General features: G+C 41.2%; 1 protein-coding gene across 1 annotated transcript in view; it reads left to right on the top strand.

Moving 5' to 3' along the window:
- The window catches only part of LOC122774891 (cadherin-12-like), a 128,741-nt gene extending 107,211 nt beyond the window's left edge, over positions 1–21,530 (top strand). The window contains exons 8-12 of the mRNA XM_044034483.1: positions 2,858–2,994; positions 11,129–11,250; positions 15,139–15,259; positions 16,701–16,952; positions 20,482–21,530. Coding sequence (XP_043890418.1) covers positions 2,858–2,994; positions 11,129–11,250; positions 15,139–15,259; positions 16,701–16,952; positions 20,482–20,993 — 1,144 coding nt within the window. The 3' untranslated portion in view covers positions 20,994–21,530. The remainder of the gene's footprint in view (positions 1–2,857; positions 2,995–11,128; positions 11,251–15,138; positions 15,260–16,700; positions 16,953–20,481) is intronic.
- Positions 21,531–21,845: the final 315 nt, after the last annotated feature.

Here is a 21,845-nt window from a genome sequence, read left to right as displayed (position 1 = left end):
TGTTCAAGGAAAACTCTGCGTTGAGTATTCTGCTTATGTGGCACTACACAGAGTCAGCGTGCCAGTAGCAGCTTCTCAGTAGCAGCTTGAATCGCCCCACCCTCCAGAAAAAATTTCACCCCCCGAGGACAGAAATTGCAAACCATCGATCGCTTGAACTCTTGATTTGAGTTTGAGTCGTACGGTTTATCGAAGAGAGTTCACTCTGACCTGCTTTGACACGAGCGTGTTTGCTTTGAGAGTCAAGGGGTGAACACGGGGAAATTGGAATTGAAACAGAAGATTTGACGCAGAAGAAGTGATTTTGATTATCATTCTCGTTAAAGGAAAAAAAAGGGGACTTGAGGAGGAGGTTGAATTCATGCCAGGTGTTTTTATTTCCTTGTAATGACTGAGTGAAGTCCAGTTTGAGTCTCTGTAGTGTATAAAAAAAACCAGGCAGGATTAATATTAATGAGAAATAGCCTTTTAAGATCAAATAGCATGCCATGTGAAAGAATGGTGGCGTAGGACGAGCCCGACTCAAACCCAAGAGAAATTAAAGCATCAGTGTTGTGGAGCAAGGCACTAAAATTACCCCACCCCCAACCCCGGACTTTCCCTGTGAAGGGTTTGAGTAAAAAAAGAAAAGACAAATCAACTTGTTTTCTCCGTGGGGAACTCCACCGAGGATGACGACAAAATTATTAATGGAAAAACTGCCTTTAAAGATCAAATAGCATGGCGTGATGAATGGGGGGCTGTCAGTGAGTGGCTTCACATCGCTTTTGTATATTTTCGGTTTGCGTTCGCAGAGACAGAGAGAGGACGTCTTTTGGTTCTGCGTCGGCCCCGCGAGAGATTGATATGGCTTCAGAAAATAAGGGCCCAAAAATTCATTTTATGTTCCCAAGAAGAAGAAAAAAAAGCGTCTGCTCAGCACGGCCAGAGTACACGTGCCCCATTACCAGATTGAAATGTTCATGCAATCCTCAGCACATTTTTCTGGAAATGACCAATCAGAATGAGTAATGAAGGCTACGCCAACATTATATCGCACCTAATTCATGCACCTTTAGGGGTTTCGGGGGGCTAATTATATGGGTTAATTTTTGGTTTATGTTGAAAATTAATGTCATTTAATCCTCCATCAGTGTTGGTTCTAATCTGACCCATTTTTACAACTTTCCCGAGGCATGAATATTGTGTTTATGGCCTTTAGACCTCAGGATATTATCCACTATAAATTCTCTCAAATTAAATGGTACACTTTAATCCAGGTGAACCAGTTTTTTAAAAGCAGATAAATAGCATTCCCACTGCAAGTGGTTGTTGGCTGTCTTGTAGTGGTTTTGTCACCCGTGTGAATATAATCTGATGATGTTATGGTCTGTCCTATGCAATTTTTAAGGTGCTAATAGTCTGCTGAACTATTAATGGCTAATGCTTATACCCCGGAAATTAGGCAAGAATCCGCATTACTTTCCCCCCCAAAAATAATTATTCCTGTGAAAACAGGTTTTTGGACCAGTGGTAATATACGCAAGCATATAAGCATTTGAGTAATCAGAATTGTTGATCAACACTTTTTGTGAATTTTTGAGTAGTTTCAGTCACACTTTGGCCATTTTTAAGCCGCTGCTTTTTTCCCATTACTATGTTTATACATAAGGACCCAAGGATGAACCAGACTTGTGCAAGTCCAAAATTCTCTTCCTGATATCTTGGCTGATGTCTTTTGACTTTCCCATGATGTTACACAAAGAAGCAGTGTGTTTCAGGTGTGCCTTATAATACATCCACAGGCTTGTCTCTAATTTACTCAAATGTGGTCAATATACTTATCAGAAGCTTCCAAAGACATGTCAGCTTCATTTGGGCTTTCCCAAATTGTTTAAAGGCATAGTAATCTTAGTGTACGTAAACTTCTGACTTTGAAGAAAGTAATAAATAATTGTCTGAAAAAAATCCTTCTCTCATTATTTTGGCATTTAGCAAAAAGAAATAATTTTGGTAACCCGAACGGACCTAAAACAGGAAAAGTGATTGTCTGATTTCATGTCAGACATTGAGGAAAAAAAAGCATATGTGTCTTTTTATATAGTGTATGTAAACTTCTGATTTCAACTGTATATACAGAAGGTATAAGAATGTGAAATATAGAGTGTCTTATATCCTTTTTTTCAGCAATCTGATGAAAAAAATGTAATACATTTCACCAACTATATAAACAGAAAAAAAAGTCCTCAAAATGTTTCAAATTGGATTGAATTTGGGAAATACGTCACAGTTTCAAAGTTCCCTTGGCTCGTTTTTACGAACAAGAAGGAAAACGGTCTCATTTAGTGACTTCTGCAACAATTATCGGTACTTTATATCACGGCGAAACAACACACATAAGAAGACGGAAAAAAGAACAAATTTATTAAAGCCAGAATATGTGACCTATAAACACACAGCCAACTAACATGGGTGCCATGAGCATGAGGGGTTAAGACGGCAATCACAAATGGTCAAAAATTGAAAAAATGCTTTTAACTTCGGATCAGAAGATTCTAGCTTTGGGCTCCTGACTCCACCACCATGTCACCAGCTCAGAAAGCATCTTCTCTCTCTTGGGAAGCCCTTGACCAGTTGGGCTTGTAAATGGAGAGTTGCCAGTTCAAATCCCGGGACAAGTGATGGGCTGGGGTGGCCCCTGAGCAAAGGACCCAATGCTTACAGCTGTGTGTGCAAAAGGACCCCAGTGATCGTCAAATCTGATTGGATTTGAACAATGTGGCTCGAAATCTGAACGTAGCTTAAAGGTGAATGAAATAAAAGGGAAGGGTTCATTGGAGGAACACTGGTGGAAGGTTAACATTTCCTTTTCTTCCAGGTATTCCATCGACTGGAAGAGTGACATGGACAGCTTCTTTGACATCGATCCAGTGGCGGGGACGATTTCCACCAACGAGCTGCTGGACAGGGAGAGCGTCGCCCAGCACAACATCTCCATCGTGGCGACCAAACTTAGTGAGTATGACAAGGGGTGGGAGAGATTGACTGGGATTCATGCGGGAGTCAGTGTCCTCTCCTAAGCCATAATCTGTGTGAAGGATTTAACACACTTTAACTCAAGTCAATACTCAATCCCATTTTTCTGGGAAGGTTTATAGGTGACTATAAACCACGGTGACTCCCCCGGAGGAATGTATCTGCGGGACATTTTCTCCTCTCGCACGCTCACCCTCCACTCAACTCTGTTTTCCTTTTTAACTACCAAAAAAAAACACATTTGATGACATTGGCATTGAAGGAGAGCGTTCCGTGCCAGAGTCAACTTTTACTTACACTGCAGTAAAGTAAAGGAAAAGCCTTCCACTGTTTTTACAGCGAGCAGATGTGCGAGCCGAGTTCTCGGGGAAGAGCGATGCCGACGCCAATGCCGCGGCTTTAAGACTGGCATCGAGCTAATTATGTTTCTTTTTTTCTTTTTTTATGAAGGAAGTGGAGCAAATTTCCGGATAAATAAGCAAATCCATCGTCATCAAGTCATCAAATCTGCTAAGAACCGTCAAAGTCATTATCCCAGAGGCAGCCTGGTGCTCAATCAAAATTACCCACGCTGTATATTCATTAGGAGGGACTGTGAAATATGGGCTGCTAAAACCCCAGTCATTGTCGCCTTGGAAACTGATATTACACAATTCCCCTCAAGGTCATGGCGGTGACACGCCGATTCTGTCTTCAATGTGCGCGTGCGCGTCTCTTTGTGTGTCAAGAAACGCCACAAAAAAGCGTGGAGGGAGGGATTTGGAGAAGGTTTTGGAGAAGTGTGTTAAATGTTCAGTTGATTCCTGACGAAAGGGAATCAAGCAGCATCTTAGCCTGGCACGTCGCCACCTCGCTACTCTCTTATCACCTTAAAAGCCCAGGTCAGGAGTCTGAACCAGGCCTCTGCTTCTCTCTGGTTCCTTTTTTCCTGAAGCACTGATGTTTATCGGGAGACAATTTCCTGCCTTTGCAGAAGAGTATAAAGCCCACCATGGAGAACCTGCAGCCGGCTGTTAATGCTGCTCAGGACATGATTTCTAATCTTAAACTAAGACTTCACACAGATTTAAAGTATTTCTCACTCAAATGTACTGAGCGTGAACCACGATATATCTCAGAAAGATTGGAGTTGCAAACATTTTTTCAGTAAAACGGTAATTGAATCAACTCGCTTACTTTCCATGTTCTGCATTAATTTGCAGACCACGCCGCCGCCGCCACCTCACTCATGCCATCAGATTCCATTTACCACTCGGCTCTGAGATTCATGAAGATTGACAGCGACAGCACTCATCGCTGTGTCCCGCGTGAAAAAGGCTTCTCGCACCAGGCGTCTCTCTCTCACAGAGAGGCGACAATTATCACCGGCATCTGTTTATCTTTAAGGCTCTTACGGGGAAAATTACCTTCGTACACGTTTCATCTTTGTTGCAAATACTAGAGGCAGGGATCGCAAACTGGAACGACCTGCGGGTCAGGAGGGCGCAGTCAAGAGACAACTTTGTTGGGAGGGAATAACAACATTTCAGTAGAGGTGGATGATATGAGCTTAAAATTGGATCACAACATTCCATCATGATATTGCAATAACGGTATTCGTGAAGATATTTCACATCATTTAAAGTTTTTAACACGCAGAACTGTCAATATGATATAAAATTCAGACAGAAATACTGGCAGGGCTGCGTGAAAAATCAATTTCTGGGTCCACATGTGGCCCTCGAACCATGAGTTTGAAACCTCTGATACAGAAAGTCTTGGGTCTGGTCTTTCAGAGACCTTGTACTAAAAACCTGTTGCCAGGGTCACTGTGCAGCAATATCTATTCCTGCAACAGGATCAACGGCACCACACGTTTGTGAATAAGTGCCAGATATGGAAACGTGTATCTTTGGATAATAAGGGACAGAAGAAACTCACTAATCAAACCTCTTTTGGACAATTCTACAGCCAAAAATAAATCCAGACGGCCTGATTATTATCATGCTCATAAGAGAGTGAAATATCTTTTCTCTCTCTCTTTCTCTGTATTTCCTCAGAATCCATTCCAATATCGTGTCACCAGGCGACATTCCTGCACGGCACACAGGATGTGATTTGTTTTGTGTCACATGACAGATGAGAACAGCAACAATGCGCTATGTAAAGCGAGACAACTGCAAACAAAAGCACCCAAGAGAAGACACTCGCTCTGCTGCTGTATACACACACACGCTCCCTCAGGTCAGGTCTGATAGCTTTGCGATAAACAGAGGCAGAACAACAACAACAACAACAACAACAACAAACGTCACACTGCAGCTTGAAATGGTACCGTGTTGTTGTTTTTGTGACCACGTTTTTCCATCCGTTTTACCTCACGTTTGCTTCGATGAGGCTCCCCCTCAGCTGATAACGAAGGTCAGAAATCCATAGTCGGGCCTCACAGCGAGAAGGTTGCTGGTTCACGTCCTGGTCCAGGCCTTTCTGAGCGTGCGTGCATGTGTTTTCTTCCAAAACCATGCAGAGGTTAATTGGATACTAAACTGTTGTTCCCTGCGATGGACTGTCCAGGGTGTGACCCCCGCCCGCCTTTCGCCCCTAAGTCATTCGGTGCCAACAGCCCCGTGACCCTCATGTGGAGGATAAAGCATTTAGACAATGGATGGATGGACAAAAAAAAGAAAAAGAAACCATGTCTGGCACTGGTTCAGTAGGCGTGTAGAGATAAAACCACCACTCCAGGGTTTGTGTCCCAACTTGAGGGTTCAAAATCTGTCTCTGACCTTGAGTGAGATTTGGCAGAACTCCGTGTTCTGCGTATTGTGTAGCTGTTACGGCACCTCTGTGATCCGCTCCATTATCGCCACTGTTTTTCTTTTTTTCTTTTTTTTGTCTGTACGCCTTCGGTTTCAGCCTCTGAACCGTGAAGAGCACGAGTGCGTGCTACCGTCGCCTTACATGCCTGCACGCACTATTCCACACATAAAGAGAGGTCACTCACACACACACACACACACACAAACACACACAAATAAAAACATGTTTTTTTGGTTTTTTTTCTCTCCCTGCATTCTTGAGTAGCCTCACAACACTTACATAAGCAAATCATTTCAGACACATTTGACCCGCGTGTGCATCTGTTGTGCGCCTTCACTTTTAAAGACACTTTTTTCCACCCACGCCGTTTCATTTCCAATTAGAGACGACTTGTGAGAAAAAGGAAGAAAAGGAAAGAAAGAATCCCCTTGATGACATCGCCTCGCAAGGAAAGGTGCGTTTTTGTTCGACACCTGAGTTGGAGACACGTTCGCTTCACTTGATAAAAAAAGAAAGAAAAAAAAAGCCTGGGAGGATTGTGTTTCGGTCACTGCGAGACACGCCGCAGTCATGCAGCAGTGTCTGCAGCCTCTCCTGGGACACAGCAACACAACAGACGGCGTGCTAAATAAGAGCAAGGGTCCAGATTAACGCTCTGCTTTCGGCCATTTAAGCCCACTGGCCTTTTTTTTTTTTTAGGTGTCAATGAGAGGAGGGGGGGGAGAGATCTATTTAATGCAATAATAACCTTGGCAGGAGGCGAGCGAAGGGAACGCACTCTCCATCTATTTACTGCCACTGAATTTAATTTCACTCTTAACACTTGTGTTCTTCATTTGCTCGCTGCTTATTCTAACAGATTGCCATCCACAAGGAATCTTTCTCTCCCGCTCTCTCGCTCCCTCTCTCGCAAACTTTCTTATAGATTTGTGCTCCTGCTCGCAGAGAGTGACACTTTTATTAAAAAGAAGCTCATTAAAAAAAAAGAAGAAGTTATATCCAGTATAAATGTACAGTGTAAGGCAGGAGGCAGCTTTATGGCCGACCACTCAAGCAAAGCAATGCAGGATTCTGATTTTATAATGAAAGGAGTGCTCTTCAGATCACCAGCAGAGGTGCGATGCCATTGCGCCATCTAGTGGCCGAAAGGGTGCATCACCTGCACTGGGGAGTCAGTCAGTGGTGATGAAGCGGAGTGTTTTTTTTTAAAGATGAGGAATTGAAGGAAGTGCTGACTCATGACTTTGTGGAGGGAGGCTGTGTGTTTTTATTTATAAATTTCTGATTTTTGGCGTGTTCCCAAGACTTTCTTTGCTTTTCTGTTCAAAATGTCCACACAGTAATGTGGTTGTAAACAAGCTTTTGAATATTTTGGAAGAATGAGCTGCGGCAAGGACTTGAAGCGTTACGAAAATACTTTTAAACTCTAAAGTGAAGCAAGTGGAGGCACAGTCGAGGCATTAAAAAGACATAAAGACTTCAAACCTGTTCAGTTTTAGCACGTGTCTCCCACTTTTAACAGTAATATTATTTCTAATAAGTGTGGTTATATATGTAAAAGTAAATTTCCCTGCAGTGTTGGTGTTTTACATGCTGTTTTTCCCAAAGTCAGAGTCAGTTTTCCAGTAAGTGAAAATGGGAATTGAATAGCAATTGTCTGCCATTCATCATTGCTGCAAAACTGTGCAACGGTGTTTTCCCAACAAAAAAACCCAAACAAACCCAAACACATCTCCAATTATGTACGTTACGCCTCAGTGGTTTTAAAGTGGAAACTGAGGAACGCGTAAAGATGATGTCACCGTAGTAAAAATTTGATTTTGTTCACTTTTATGTGTAAAAAGTAGAGAACAAACAACATGGAGCAGAAACAGGGGCGCGGTGACCGGGAACACGTGGAAAAAACAGCCACAGAAAACGTAACGTAAACAAACAAACAACTCGATTTCTTTGCAGTGTGAACACAATCATTTACCCACAAACCAAGCACCTTACCTGAGGTGTCTTCAGCATCCAAACTGTCCAACTGTCTTCTCCTTCACAGGTGTCTTGAAGTTGCTCACTGAAATTGGAAGTGTTCATATACTCAACGCTGGTGTATCGGCGTCCAGAGAACGCGATAACGATAAACGCTGTTGTCCACGCGCGCTGCTGTTAATCCAAGACTCTGAGGGGTTTCCTGAAGTCCAGATTTCCCACAAAATTCTGACCAATCACAAAACTGCTAATAAGCGCGTAAAGTGTTAAGAGGAAACGAGATTGAAACTATTACAGTGCAACACGGTAACACACGACTATGAAAGCACATGAAAAGCACCATGAATCCACAGGAGGTAGTGACACTGAAACACACAGGTGAGACAGGTGAAAGACATTAGGGCGGGGCAGACAATCAACAGGGTCGACAGGACAGGAAGTCAAATTGAAACACATCATGGTGTAAGCTTTGACCAGACGATCACCCTGCTAACCTGGTGCATATTTTGTTCATGGAAAGCCTTCATTTCATTTAAACTGACCTTATTAAAATGGTCTGAAATGTGGTGTCCATGATCTCAACTGGAACTCCTTCCTGGTTAAATTAACCCTTAAGAATTCCTTTAAAAAACTTCCTAATTTGTTCCTAGCGGCAGAAAATGCCACCTTCACAAACACTGCTGTAAAAATAGTATATATAATAATATTTTTTTCCATTTGAATGAGTCAGTCTTTGAAAGCCACTTCAGCCTGAAATATCATTTTTTTATTATTATTTGAACCCTGTAAAGGGCAGTTTGTTTTTATTGAACACCCCCCCAAAAATACAATAGTTTCTGTTACAATAAATTACATTTCAAGGAGAATTTGATTATAATTATTATTAGGCCCTGAGATGGGTCAATAATTGTCAGAAACATTGATTTTGATTGATTGTTTGTTTTTTTTGCAGTGTCAGCATTTCGGAAAACAATTTGTTCCGAAATGCCACCTTCCCAATAACTGCTGTAAAAATATTATATATTAATAATATTTTCCACTTTAAATGAGTGAATCGTTTAATGGTACTTCAGCCTGAAATATACCTATTAATTATATTGTTGTCATTCTAACCCTTTAAAGGCAACAAATAAGTAAATCCATATGTCTGAGACAGACTTTTTACACATTTCATGGATTCCAGAGGATTTGAAAGTTGCTCCAAGGAAAGCTAACGCTTCAAGGACCTCGCTGACTGAAGAGATCTGTGTTTCTGCTGTCCAAGCATCAATGTTAGTCGTCGAGAAAAAAAAGCAGCAAATCCCAGTGTAGTGTCAGGTTTTTTTTTTTTTTACCTCTGTAGGAAGATTGCCTGCTCCTTCAAGGTCAGAGACAGGTTACTAACTGAGCTGCACTGTAGCTGCGTCCCCAATCCCCTGGAGACGACACAGCAGTCTTCTTAACCAACCACCTACACACAAACCTACGCCATGTGCACGCAAAAGCTCCCCTGCTGAAGAGAGGAAAAAAGCTTGTTCCCACATCAAATCCATAAAGTTTACCTTTATTCGGGCTTTCACATAAAAAGAACATTTCCCCGCTGTGCCCCTGCAGTGAGGAAACACTGTAACAAACAACCCTGGATTCAAGTTAGTCCCTCTCCAGAGGGCTTTCTCACTATAATTAATATGGGCTGCACATCTTATGGCTAAAACCCATAACAGAACCCGGGGAGGAGGAGGAGGAGGAGAGAAACCTGTAAAGAAATGAATCTCTCCACAGAGCCATATCCCATAATGTGAGGTGTGCTTTATTTGCAGGCGGCGCATGGGATGCATTTATTGTTTGTTTTTATTTAATTCTCCTTTTCATCGTCAATCAAAAGCATCATAAAAAAATTGCAGCAGAGTGTCCCGGTGCAACATCAGGGGTTTTTCCTACTAAACCCCGGCGTCTCACAATGGACGAGCAGATCTGCTGTGGAGCATCTGCTCAAGGACACCAGGGCGTGACAGCCTCTTTAAGCACTCTGCCATCCTGCGTCTGCACTGATAATACGCTGTTATCATGAGGTGTTAGGAAAGGAAAAAAGAAGAAAGAAGAAGAAGAAGAAGAAGCTGTTTTTCCAGCGTTTGTGTACAACTCTGTCCGGCTCTGAGCGGAATTAAACATGGTAAAACAGCGGTTTGACAAAAAACGCTGTTTTTAAACATTACAGTATATACATAGTATAGTATAGTAGATATATAGGTAATATAGAGTGTCTTATATCCTTTTTTCAGCATAAAATTTCATTTTCACCAACTATATAAACAACCCCGAGCAAAAAAAGTACTCAAAATGTTTAGAATCGGATGGAATTTGTGAATTTTTTTTCGCTTGGTCTAATTTTGTGACTTCTGCACAATTATTGCTACTTTATATCACAACTGCTAAAAATGCAACATATGAATCATAACTTTGACTCAACAAACACATAAGAGCCTGAAAAAAGTCAGAATATGTGACCTGTAAACATACAGCCCCAGGATGTCCATATAAGGAGTTGTGTCTCTCACAAATCATAATCAGTACTCTGTTACTGTACTCAAGTACAAAATTCACGTCCAATCTGTACTTTACTTGGTTATTTATATTCCTACTACAACTTGTACTTTTACTCCACCACATTTGCTCTAACTCTTTACTACCAAATACAATCAGAAGAAGAAGAGTTGGTATTATGGGCTGTATTGATATAGAGCTTTTCTAGTCTTGATTTAGCTGCTTTACTCAACAGTTTTCAAGAGAGTTCACACGCTGCAACATGGGGTTAAGGACACACATAGACCAGCAGAGCCAGGAATTGAACCCATGACCTTCCAGTAATACTTTTGCTTCTAACATTGAAGTACATTTTATATCAGAAAATGACTTTTGATGCTTAAGCACGGTAAGTGTCATTATACCTTAACTGGACTGAACGGAAATAACAATATTAATAAAAAGAAACAAGTTTGCATATGAAAAGAAAGCATAATTAAATATATAAATAAGGCTACAGCACAGCTGGTAGAGAAATAAGAAGAGCCAAGAACGATGGACATAATAATTTGAATTGTTGGACCTCAAATTTTGGAGTGAATTTGGGGAGTGGTTTGGAGGTGGAGCTTAAACTCTACACATATACAAGTCATTTAAATGTTTAAGAAACAATAGAGAGCTTCATGGAAAGGGGATGTGTATTATGTGTGTTGTTTATATTGTGTTGATTTATACTTTCATACACATTGTTTTTATTAAATACATGTTCAAATGAAAGAATTCCTTCCTTCATCGCTTTCATATTTTTTTTTCTGTGTTTTTCTCTCCTCCTCAGATAGTCCAGTGCTGACGAGCCGCGTCGCCGTCACCATCCACGTCCTGGACATCAACGAGTTCCCGCCTGAACTCTCAAGTCCTTACGAGACGTTTGTGTGTGAGAACGCTAAAACAGGACAGGTGCGTGTGTCATTTTCATTTTTTTTCCCACCCTATTTCTCCTGCATTAAGTGGTGTTGATATATCAGTGAGCTGACAACTGTAAATTATAGTTGGTTTTTTTTGTGTGTGTGTGTGTGTGGAGGTGGTTATGAATCACTACGTTAAAAAAGGTGCCAAATTGTACCTGAGAGCTGTTTGACATCAACAGCACTTTTTGTGATGTGTGGAAATTGAAAGTTTTCAGCCGTTTACTTTGAGGCACTTAGAAATGGAAAGGGAGGCCATGTTGATGCTGGAGAAGGTTTTTGAAGGACCTCGTGACATATGAAGTGCTTCATTTTTAATGCAATCCTACAGGGATTGTTCGGTTTTGTTTTCTTTTTCTAACTCGATAATGAAACCATATCAGTGCATGTTTTTATTCATGCAAACTATTGATTATATATATATTTTTGGTATTTTCTTGTTCATAGCGCATGTTTTAATCCTGATTTATACTTCTACCACGTGTCCTCTGAGGGTCAGGATTCAAACTCTGACCTTCTTGCTGTGAGGCAACCACTGTGGTGTGAACGAGTAACAGTAACAAACCAACTGTACAGTTTTGCCTTCAGATCAGGTGTAATCACATTTTGGACGTCCAACATATACTATGACCTTTTGAGACATTTTTGACATCGTACTATGACTTTTTGTCTCATTTTGGACGTCTTACTATATGCTATGACGTTCAAACGGTTTTCCCTAGAATTTCAAAATAAAAGTGTGTGTTTTGATTGATGCGAGCACAAACAGGTCTGGACCTGAGTGACGTAAAGTTAGAAAAAGGTCAAAGCTGTGTGCGGAAAAGTGATACAATGGGAGGATTTCTTTATTTTTATTATCGATTCCTCTCTGGAACCCTGACTGTTCGAGCGGTCAAGTGTGAAATGAGAAAAAAAAGAAAGAAAAGAAGCCTGCACAAAGGAAACAAGCGCACTGATAATGTGTTCTCCTCTTTCTTTAATGTGTTTCCCTTTTTTTTTTTTTTTATAAAAAGCCATGCACACTGGAACGCTGTAACTGCCTGAATTGGTTTGTTAGGCGTGGTATAATTACATTTACATTTGCGCCATTTAGCCCGGCACTCTTATCAGGCTGAGGAGCGTACAATGCTGCCGAGCAGAGTGCAGATGCACACAAACACACTTAAAAGCCATTTCCTGTGCACACAATGGCAGCAGATAATGCTGGGGTTAGAGCAGCAGCAGCAGCAGCAGCAGCCGCGGCTCCACTCGTGCTGGAGAGGAAGCGGGGAAATACACACACGCAACAAGAGTGCAAGACAAAAGAAAATTGTTTTATTTGAGTTATTGATTGTTTCATTACAGTCATGTGCGTTTCGGTATTAATTATTTATTTATTCCCTCCTTTGTCTGTTTTACTTTCATTGCTTTTTATGTTATGACTTCTGTTTGTGGATTAATGTTTGATCTTTTCTTATTGTTATTAATCTGTAGATTATTTTCTATGTCATTTGTTGCATAAAATGTAAAAAAAAAAAAAAGGTTGATCGTGTTTGGCCGAATCTTGAAATGTCTTGTTTTATCCAGTTTTAATGATTGATTTGCTAAATGGAGCAAAAAAAAAACAGAAAATATTCACATTTAAGCAGCTGATTTATTTAATAAAAAACACGATTTGACGATAATTGGTTAATTTTAGATTCACTGAGTAATTGTTTCAGCCCTACTTCATTCAAAGTGCTTACACAATAGAGGTTAAACAAATAGTCAGTAATCTTTCATTTGCAGTTGATTTTTATTCGTCTTTTACTTGTTTTATACTTGATTCTGACTAATCTCAGAATTCATACTGATTTTTTGTATGTGGCCCTAATACTCTTCTGTACATTACAGGTTTAAAACTGATTTAATAAGTCATAGTAATTGCAATTATAACAATAATAATAATAATAATAATAACAATAATGATAATAATAATAATAATAATAAAGGAAGTAGAGTAAATGATGATGATGATGGTGGACACTGGTCTGATGAACGGATTAAAAGCACACTAGGTTACTGCACAGATTAGTTTCTGACACAAACCATTGTTCCTGACATCAGTGCTTAGTCCGAACGTGAAAAAAATCCAAAACAATTAAGTGTGATAGGTGACACAGGAATGTTATTGTTGGATACACAGCTCGAGATTGAGTCATCGCAGAGCTAATTTGGTTGCGGGGGAAAATCAATATCATTGAGAGTGAGTGCTGTGTGTGTGTGTGTGTGTGTGTCACACCTGATGTCAGCTTCACTGCTCTGGTGGGAGTTTTTTTCAAACACTGAGAGGTGAACGAGAGCAGGAGCGACACGGTCAGGTGGATGGAACCGGGGTGGGAGGTCTGATTGTAAATATTAAGGATGGCTCCATGCCACGTTCTCCTGTCGGACGCCAAATATCAGTCTTTTTAAATGACTTAAGTTTGTTTATCCTGCTTCCAAAGACTAAATTAGTTCAGTAACTACTTTTAATTTTCCATTTTTTTTTACAGCTAAGTGAGGCATTTATGTGATATTTACCGATGGATCAGCTAATTCTGTCTGTGTGTGTGTGTGTGGAGGGCGGAGGTGAAGAACAGGCTGGTAGCATAGTTAGTTCCTTCAAAACGCTACAAGACCGTTGGGGAGGAGAAGGCAGAAAGAGGTGGAGGAGGAGTATGAATCCATCAGCAGTTCCTGAGGAGGCTGAGTCAGCGTGTCTGTGTGGAAGAAAAGAAAAGGAAAAAAAAAGAAGAAGAAGCTCTGTGTTCTTTCAGACAAAACTCTCTGTCTTTTTCCCTCTTTCACAGTGGAGAGCAGATGTGAAACTGTGAAAACATCAAACTGTTTACAACTCTTCAAACAGCCGCAGCAGTTTTGGACAAACTCCATCACACTGAGTTGTTGTTGTTTTTTTTAAATGTAACTCAGAACATTTCAAGTCCAACGTACTGACTGTGTTCACTGCCTTGTTTCAGCAGCATTGTGTCCAACTTGGAGTCACTTGAGGATTTGTTCGATTCCTCTGATTGTTGTTGAATAATCTCTCTCTTTTTTTTCTGTTGTAGCCCATTTTATGTAAAAAAAAATAAATAAGGGCCACATGTAAAAAAAAATAAAAAATACACCAGTATGAATTCTGAGATTGAAGTCAGAATTAAAAAAAAGTCATACTTTGGAGGAAAAAAGTAAGAATTCTGAGATTAAAGTCAGAATTCAGATTTTTTTTTTCCAGGCCACACGTAGAAAAAATAAAATAAAATAAAAATAAAATTAAAACATGAAAAATAAAACATGACTTTAATCTTAAAAATCTTAAAAAGTCAGAATTATGAGATTAAAGTCAGAATTCTGACTTTTTTTTCTGAGAATTCTGACTTTAATCTCAGAAGTATGACTTTTCTTTTTTTCCTCAGAATTATGACTTTAATCTCAGAATCCATGCTGTTTTATTATTTTTTGTGGCCCTAATACCCTTCCTTAGATTTACACAAATTGTATTATTTTCTAAACTGATGCCAGCTCTAAACATTGGTACATTTAAAGAAGATTCATCTTCATAATAAACTACACACACACACACACACACAATAAAACTAAAGGAATCTGGGCCTGGAAGGAAGCAGAGAACTGTCGTCTGCCTTTTCTATGTTGGTTTTCATGCAGAATTGGTTCCGATTCATTTGAGTTTGGAGTTTGTGTATTTGTCCTGTGATTGGCTGGCAGCCTGTTCCAAAAATCCAAAAATCAGGATAGGTAACCGGGATGTTTGCACAACAACTGCCTGAAAAAATACAAATATAAATGTAAGAACAGAGAACCCCGAGTTTCCATTTCAGTCATTTTCACCACATTTATTTTATTATTTTTTTAATCATAGGTGATTCAAACGTTTGGTGCAAAAGATCAGGATCTTGCTCCACCTGGACAACAGTTCTCCTTCAAATCCGTGAAGGAAGATTTGAAAACCAACAAGAATTTCACCATCCGGGACTTTGGAAGTAAGTATCAGCTGCTTTATCTCATGAGTCTCTTCAGTCAACAATGTTGGAAAACAGTTATGAAATGAAATCCTTGCATTCATAGATAGCTAAAAAAATATCTCTGAATGCAAGATGTCATGGTCCGATGTGACTTATATGAACACAAAACATTTAGTTTATGATGTTTTAACTGAAAAACGATGCAGTGCACCATCTAGTGGTTAACACATGGAACCTCAGTGGTGGTTTGCAGAAGCGTGGCTGAGTGTTCTAGGATGAAGATAATAGGTCTTATGTCGTCTTTGACGTCTAAAGGTTCGACAAAGCTGAGTAAAACACACACAATGAGCAACTTTAAGATGCCAAACACAACGTTTTTGCTTGTAAAAAGTTGTAAAAGTGCTCACAATGAGACCAAGTACTGGAGGAAGTTGAAGCATAAACAGTGAGAAGTCGCCCACATGATATGGGGGCATATGCCTCCATAATGTATGCGCTGGCCGAGCCCTTTGAAGTCTGGTCAGGAAAAGTGGGACACGGCAGGATGCGGGCGGGAAAACGAATGCGTTCACTCGCCTCGACGAGGCCCCCGCTCTGAATCTCTGAGCCTTTTTTACCTTTTGGACACACTGTCTCGCAGCTTCCTTGACTATCAGACGGCCCCGCAGGTACTCACACGCTCTCCAGATAGAGGGGCGAGATCTGATAGGCAGGGACAGGAAATGGAAACACCGCGGGCACGGCGGACAGGTTCAGCAACAAGAGGGGAGGGGAGGGGAGGGATGGGGGAGTGTTTGTGCACAAACATGCGAGGTGTGCGAGAAACGCCTGGGCCCTCCTGTCTGGAAAATGTGCCGAGCTTTGTCAGTGGAACAAACCTGCTTTGACAGGGTCAGACTGCCTCGCTGTAGCAGACAGAAACAGGCAGGTTCCCTCGCTCTCGTATTCATTGTCGACCTCCGGTCCACTCGCCGTCCTCGCGCCTCAGGCCACTCTGCAGAAGTTGTTCCCTCATTTTTATCTATTATTTATCACATGCTGTTTATCCGCAAACCGATGCTTCTGGAAAACAAAAAAGAAAGGATTAACTTCACGTCCCCAAGTTCTCCGAGTGAAGGTGATAGGAGAATGGACGTATAGGCCTCCAGTCTAGGGTACGACTCCATTTCAATGGTATTTCTAAAGTTTTCCTGAGGAAAATTGCAAGTTTTTACTTTTTCAGTAGAGCATTTGTATTTATTATGCTCCAATTAGAAGATAAAGCATGGCACGTATGAGCAACTACATCCATTTTTATCTACATGCTCTGTGTGAGATTCTTAGAATTATCAGATGTGTTGAAATGTAGGATTTTTCCCTCTAAAGTCATCAAGAGCCGCCGCACAGTTCTTCACACAAATCTTAAAAAGAAGCAAAAGAGCAATCCAAGTCTTAACTTATCGTTTCCCCTACCTCTTAGACAACACAGCTGGAATCGTGACAAAGCGCAGTGGCTTCCGGCGGCGTTTACAGGAGATCTATCTGCTCCCCGTGGTGATTGAAGATAACGGCTACCCGCCCAAGAGCAGCACGGGCACGCTGACCATCCGAGTGTGCGGCTGCGAGTCGGACGGATCCCTGTTGTCCTGCAGCGCCGAGGCCATCTTCCTGCCCGTGGGCCTGAGCACGGGAGCTCTGATTGCCATCCTCCTGTGCATCGTCATCTTATTAGGTGAGACCTGTTCTTTGAAAAGAGTCTTCATTGTCGGTTTCTCCTATTGCTGTATTTGGATTCTGATTCATTACAGGTTGGATTTTCATGGCTCACAACATTCATAATTCAGAAGTGTCTTAATGTAAACAGGACCAGAAACACCGGATTTGTGAGGCCACATGATGTTGAAGCTGGAAATAGGTCACATATTGAAGCGATATACCTTGGGTTATGAGTCCCTTTAGCCTGGATCTGACCCCCCCCACCAGCCTCCATCCATAAACCTGACAATCTGTTGGATGAAAATGTCTTTTTTTTCTGAAAACGAGCACAAGATATCCCACTTTTAACGGCTCCACCTGAGTCTGTGTGTCATTCAATTCCCTGGAAGTATACGATGTAGTTAGTGCTATTAGTTTAGGAGGAGATGTGGATGTGTTTGAGGATATAGGAGGATGACTTGAAACACCACCATTGTTGTTTATACTGGTCCCCTATGCGCCCACACTGTTGTTGTTGGCGCTGCAGAAGAATGACGACGCAAATTAACTTCAGTTACGACTCGGCGTCTATTATGTTTCTTAAGCAGCAGCAGCAGCAGCAGCAGCGATGCTAATTATGTCACAACACAACAACAACAAGAACAACAACGACGCCAGCTTTGCTGCTGTGTCTTTACAACAAAGGAATCTCAAGGGAAAATCGTCCCTGGTGCCATTTCCTTAAATGCTGCTTATCTTGGAAATTGGGTTAAACCCTATACTAACATCTACTGCGCTCGATAACAGACTTTATAATCTATTTTCATTTACGTGTGCTCCAGTTTCTGAAAAGCACCTGACTTCAAATGTGCCGTGTTTTCACCGTCAAAGCCTGGCTCTCACTTTCTCTCTCTCTCTCTCAGTTAATCACAGAGTCCGTATGATTTCAGGTCGTTCACTCAGACATTTGAGATCGGAGGGAGAATCGCTTGGCCCTATAAACTGAATTCCCTGGCTTTTATGGCACATTTCCCACAAGGTCACAGTTGTAAAATAAAAACCCCCTCTTTAATTCCCTGCCATTAATGTCCAAACTCATCTGCATAGCAGGGAGGAAGTAAATGTCGCTTTATGGCATCGTTTTCTAAATTATAAATGTGCGTCGGTTGTTAAGAGAAGGTCCCGTTTTACAGTGGGGAGTCAAGAGTAGCCGTGACCTTTGCATTGAGCTGTAATTACCTTTCCCTTTGTCTAATACGTGGAGTTTGAAAATGAGCCATCGATCTGACTTCAACCGTGGTTTAATGTTGTACTATCTTTTTCATTCATTCCAAGCTTGGTTAAACGTGTAAGGAGTAGTGCAGCGACTTCATCTGAGATGTGACGTTTGCTGATGATGTGTTTCGGAGCTCCGAGGCGACTCGCACCCTGGGGCGACTCGCACCCTTGTCGCGCGGAAATCACAATGCTTTGCAGAGGAAATTTGCATAGAGCCACTTAGTTCCTGTGCAGGATTTGTCAGGATGACCCAGTTGTCGTCGTTCTCCTGTGCAGAGAAATGATGAGGTAGATTAAATAGACCAGGCACAGAGACTTTCATCTCTCTGCTTCCACACTGATGCGGTTTGGGTGCAGCCATTGACAAGCGTGTGCTGTATGTGTGTCCCAGTGCGCTGCTGTACCGCGAAGGCGCCACTGGGGGGGGCTGGCACACTATCTTTACTCAGGTAGATAGAAATTCAGAATGAGGAAGGAAGGAGTGAGAAGGAGGGGAGAAATGAAAGTATAGAGACCTTCTTGAGGGCTTTTTTTCCCCCCAGTCTCTATGTATTTATTGGACTCTTTTATTTGAATGACTTCAGTTTTATTCTGCCCATTGCTCTTCCGTTGAGATGTAACTGTATATTAAAAAACCCACAGGAAAAAAAAAGAGAGAGAGAGAGAGAGAGAGAGAGAGGGTTGCACACAGGGAGGGAGACAGAGGGAGACAGATTGCACTGACAGGAGAAAGGGAGAGGAGGAAATTCATTGTAACATTACATGTTAGAAATCACACTCTGCTGTGCTATTGTGCCCAAAATATGCAGAACCTCGTTCCCCCTCTGAGGCGATGTGCGCTAAAACCAGTAGACAGTTGTTTTGCGTATTTCCTCTGTGGTGAATACTCACCGTGCGTTAACAGTGTGTTTACAGTTACTGTGCTGCCACTGCACATTATTTGCTGTGTACTACAAAATCAAAATGCAATAAATTCCAGGTTAAATTTTTAGAGACATTTTGTACTGCTATTATTTAAAGGATGATTTTCTTTACTGTAATTCAATGTGAAGTTGATAGTACTACCTACATACTGATGACGTTCCCTTTATTAGGTACACACGACACCAAGTTACTGCATGTTTTTTTTCTCCGATTATTTTGAAACCACATTGGTTATTCTCCTCCGACATCCGGCATCAGCAAGGCATTTTCTCCTACAGAACTCATACTGGGTATTTTCTCTCTTTTCCTGACCATTGTGTGTCACCCTTGAGATAATTGTGCATGGATATTCCAGTGGATTAGCAGTCCATAGATCATCATTCTGAAGCACTACTAGAAAAAACAAGCAGCTGAATGAGTGTACATAATATAGTGGCTGGTGCGTGAGTACAAAGTGTTGATTCAAGCTAATTGCAAATGTCAGAACATGCAATGACACTGAAAATGGTGATCTTTAAAGGTTGTACCATCTTAGCTTGGCAAATTAGCAAGCTACTGTTGGCTAGCATAAAATTAAGTTTAGCTGTGGGTTTACCACCTTATCTGGTGCTGTAACAAGCTAAAGTTAGCTAATTACCATTAAATTATGTTGTGGGTTTTACCATTTTCCCTAGTGCTTTTACAAGCTAGAATTAGCCAAAGCATATATTTGAGTTTAGGTTTGGGGTTTACCATCTTCCTTAGTGTTTTAACGAGCTAAATTAGCATAGAATTAAGTTTAGCTATGGATTTACCATCTTGTCTAGTGCTTTAATAAGCTAAAGTTAGCCAATTAGCATACAATTAAGTTTAGCTTTGGCTTTAACCCACTTACTTGGTGCTTGAATTAGCACATAATTAAGTTACTAATTAAGTTATGGGTTTACCATTTTACTTAGTGCTTTAATAAGCTAGTTTGCAAATAAGCTTGGGATATGTGTAACTGTAGCTTACGGGAATGACATGTGGCGTGAATGTGGTGTGGTGTGAAAGTAGCATACTCATTAAATACTCCATGTTGACTTAGGTGGCAGCATTTTGCACAAATTAACATAAAGACATGAATATTTGTACCACGTTTTCCAGCATTTATGCTGGAAGCCGAACCAAATTGGACTCGGTGACTAATATCCCATTTTAGACGACACCTGTCATCTAAAAAAGAAGAAAAGAAAGAAACATTGTAACCTAAAAATCATGACATCCTTTGAAATCACCACAGTCATGATTATTAGGATGTCAGGCTTCATCGCAGGTAGTGTTTGAAGTAATTTGTGTCTGTCGACAGCACTCTAACGTGTAATTCTCTTGATTTGTCCCTTCAGTCATCGTGGTCCTCTACGTGGGCCTGAGACGGCAGAAGAAAAAGGAAACTCTCATGTCATCTAAGGAGGACATCCGCGACAATGTCATCCACTACGACGACGAGGGAGGGGGCGAGGAGGACACGCACGCGTTTGACATGGGGACACTTCGTAATCCCAAGGTTGTCAAGGAGAACCTGTTCCGCAGGGACGTCAAGCCTGAGATGAGGAGGAATCCCAGGCCGACGGTTTCTCAGGAGAACGCCGACATCCGAGATTTCATCGGCCAGCGTCTGCAGGAGCACGACGTGGACACCTCGGCGCCTCCCTATGACTCGCTGGCCACGTACGCCTACGAGGGCGACGGCTCCGTGGCCGAGTCGCTGAGCTCCATCGATTCCCTCGCTATAGAACTCGAGGAGGATTACGATTACCTCAACGACTGGGGCCCCCGATTTAAGACATTGGCGGGGATTTTTGGGGAACAGTCGGAATCTCAGTCGGACTCAACAACCACAGAGAACAAACACTGATGTTGTTCACAGACTCACAAAAAAGCAAATATGTAACAATGTGTTCTTTCAGTTTCCACGTTTTCACCATCGTTTTCTCACTCTTTTATGTTCTTATGTGTTTCTTTATCATGCTTAAGTCCCAGAATTGTAAACAACGTGGGAACATGCGGATTAGACGAGCAAAGCGACCATTCAATTATCTTTCTATCGAATGTTGTTTCTTGTCTAACACTTCAGTTTCCTCTTGGGGGAGGGGGGGGGACACACATTACACATGGAAATGTTGTCATTTCCTACAGCATCCTTATAAGTGCCTCAATATAATTGTTCTTTCACTCGCTAATTCATACACAGATCCAGTGTTGCTCCTTTTAGATCCCCATATGAGTCATTCAGAGTACAGTACTGTGCTGTGACTGACGTCTACCAAGACCAACGTGGACCCTGCGGGGACAACAAAGTGGCCTGAGTTTGGCCAAAGATGTTTTGAATGTTATTTATTCTTCTATTTATTTATTGGCTGAGTTTTATTAGGATTTTTTTTGTGTGTATTTATCTATTTATCTCTCTGTCATCGATCTGTATTTTTTAATTGTTTTTGGAGACACTCGAGTAAATTTTGTAATTAATCAAGGCCCACATGAAAATGTATGTTTCTGTTAGGTGGGTTCCTGTGAATAGACTTGTACTAGAGTTGTAAAAAGATGAATAACTAGGGCTAAATACAGCAGTTCAGTCGTGTAATAAAACACTGTTTTCTTAAATAAACCACACTTGGACAAAATTGGCCTTTGCTGTGGTGATTGGAGCCAATCCCATCTGACACCGGATGACCTATAACAGTGCCAAAATCCATAATCCCACTCTCAG

The sequence above is a fragment of the Solea senegalensis genome, linkage group LG1, assembly GCF_019176455.1.
Source record: "Solea senegalensis isolate Sse05_10M linkage group LG1, IFAPA_SoseM_1, whole genome shotgun sequence".
Taxonomy (NCBI): domain Eukaryota; kingdom Metazoa; phylum Chordata; class Actinopteri; order Pleuronectiformes; family Soleidae; genus Solea; species Solea senegalensis.
Note: the sequence above shows the minus strand (reverse complement) of the source record. Positions and strands in the feature narration are given on the sequence as shown.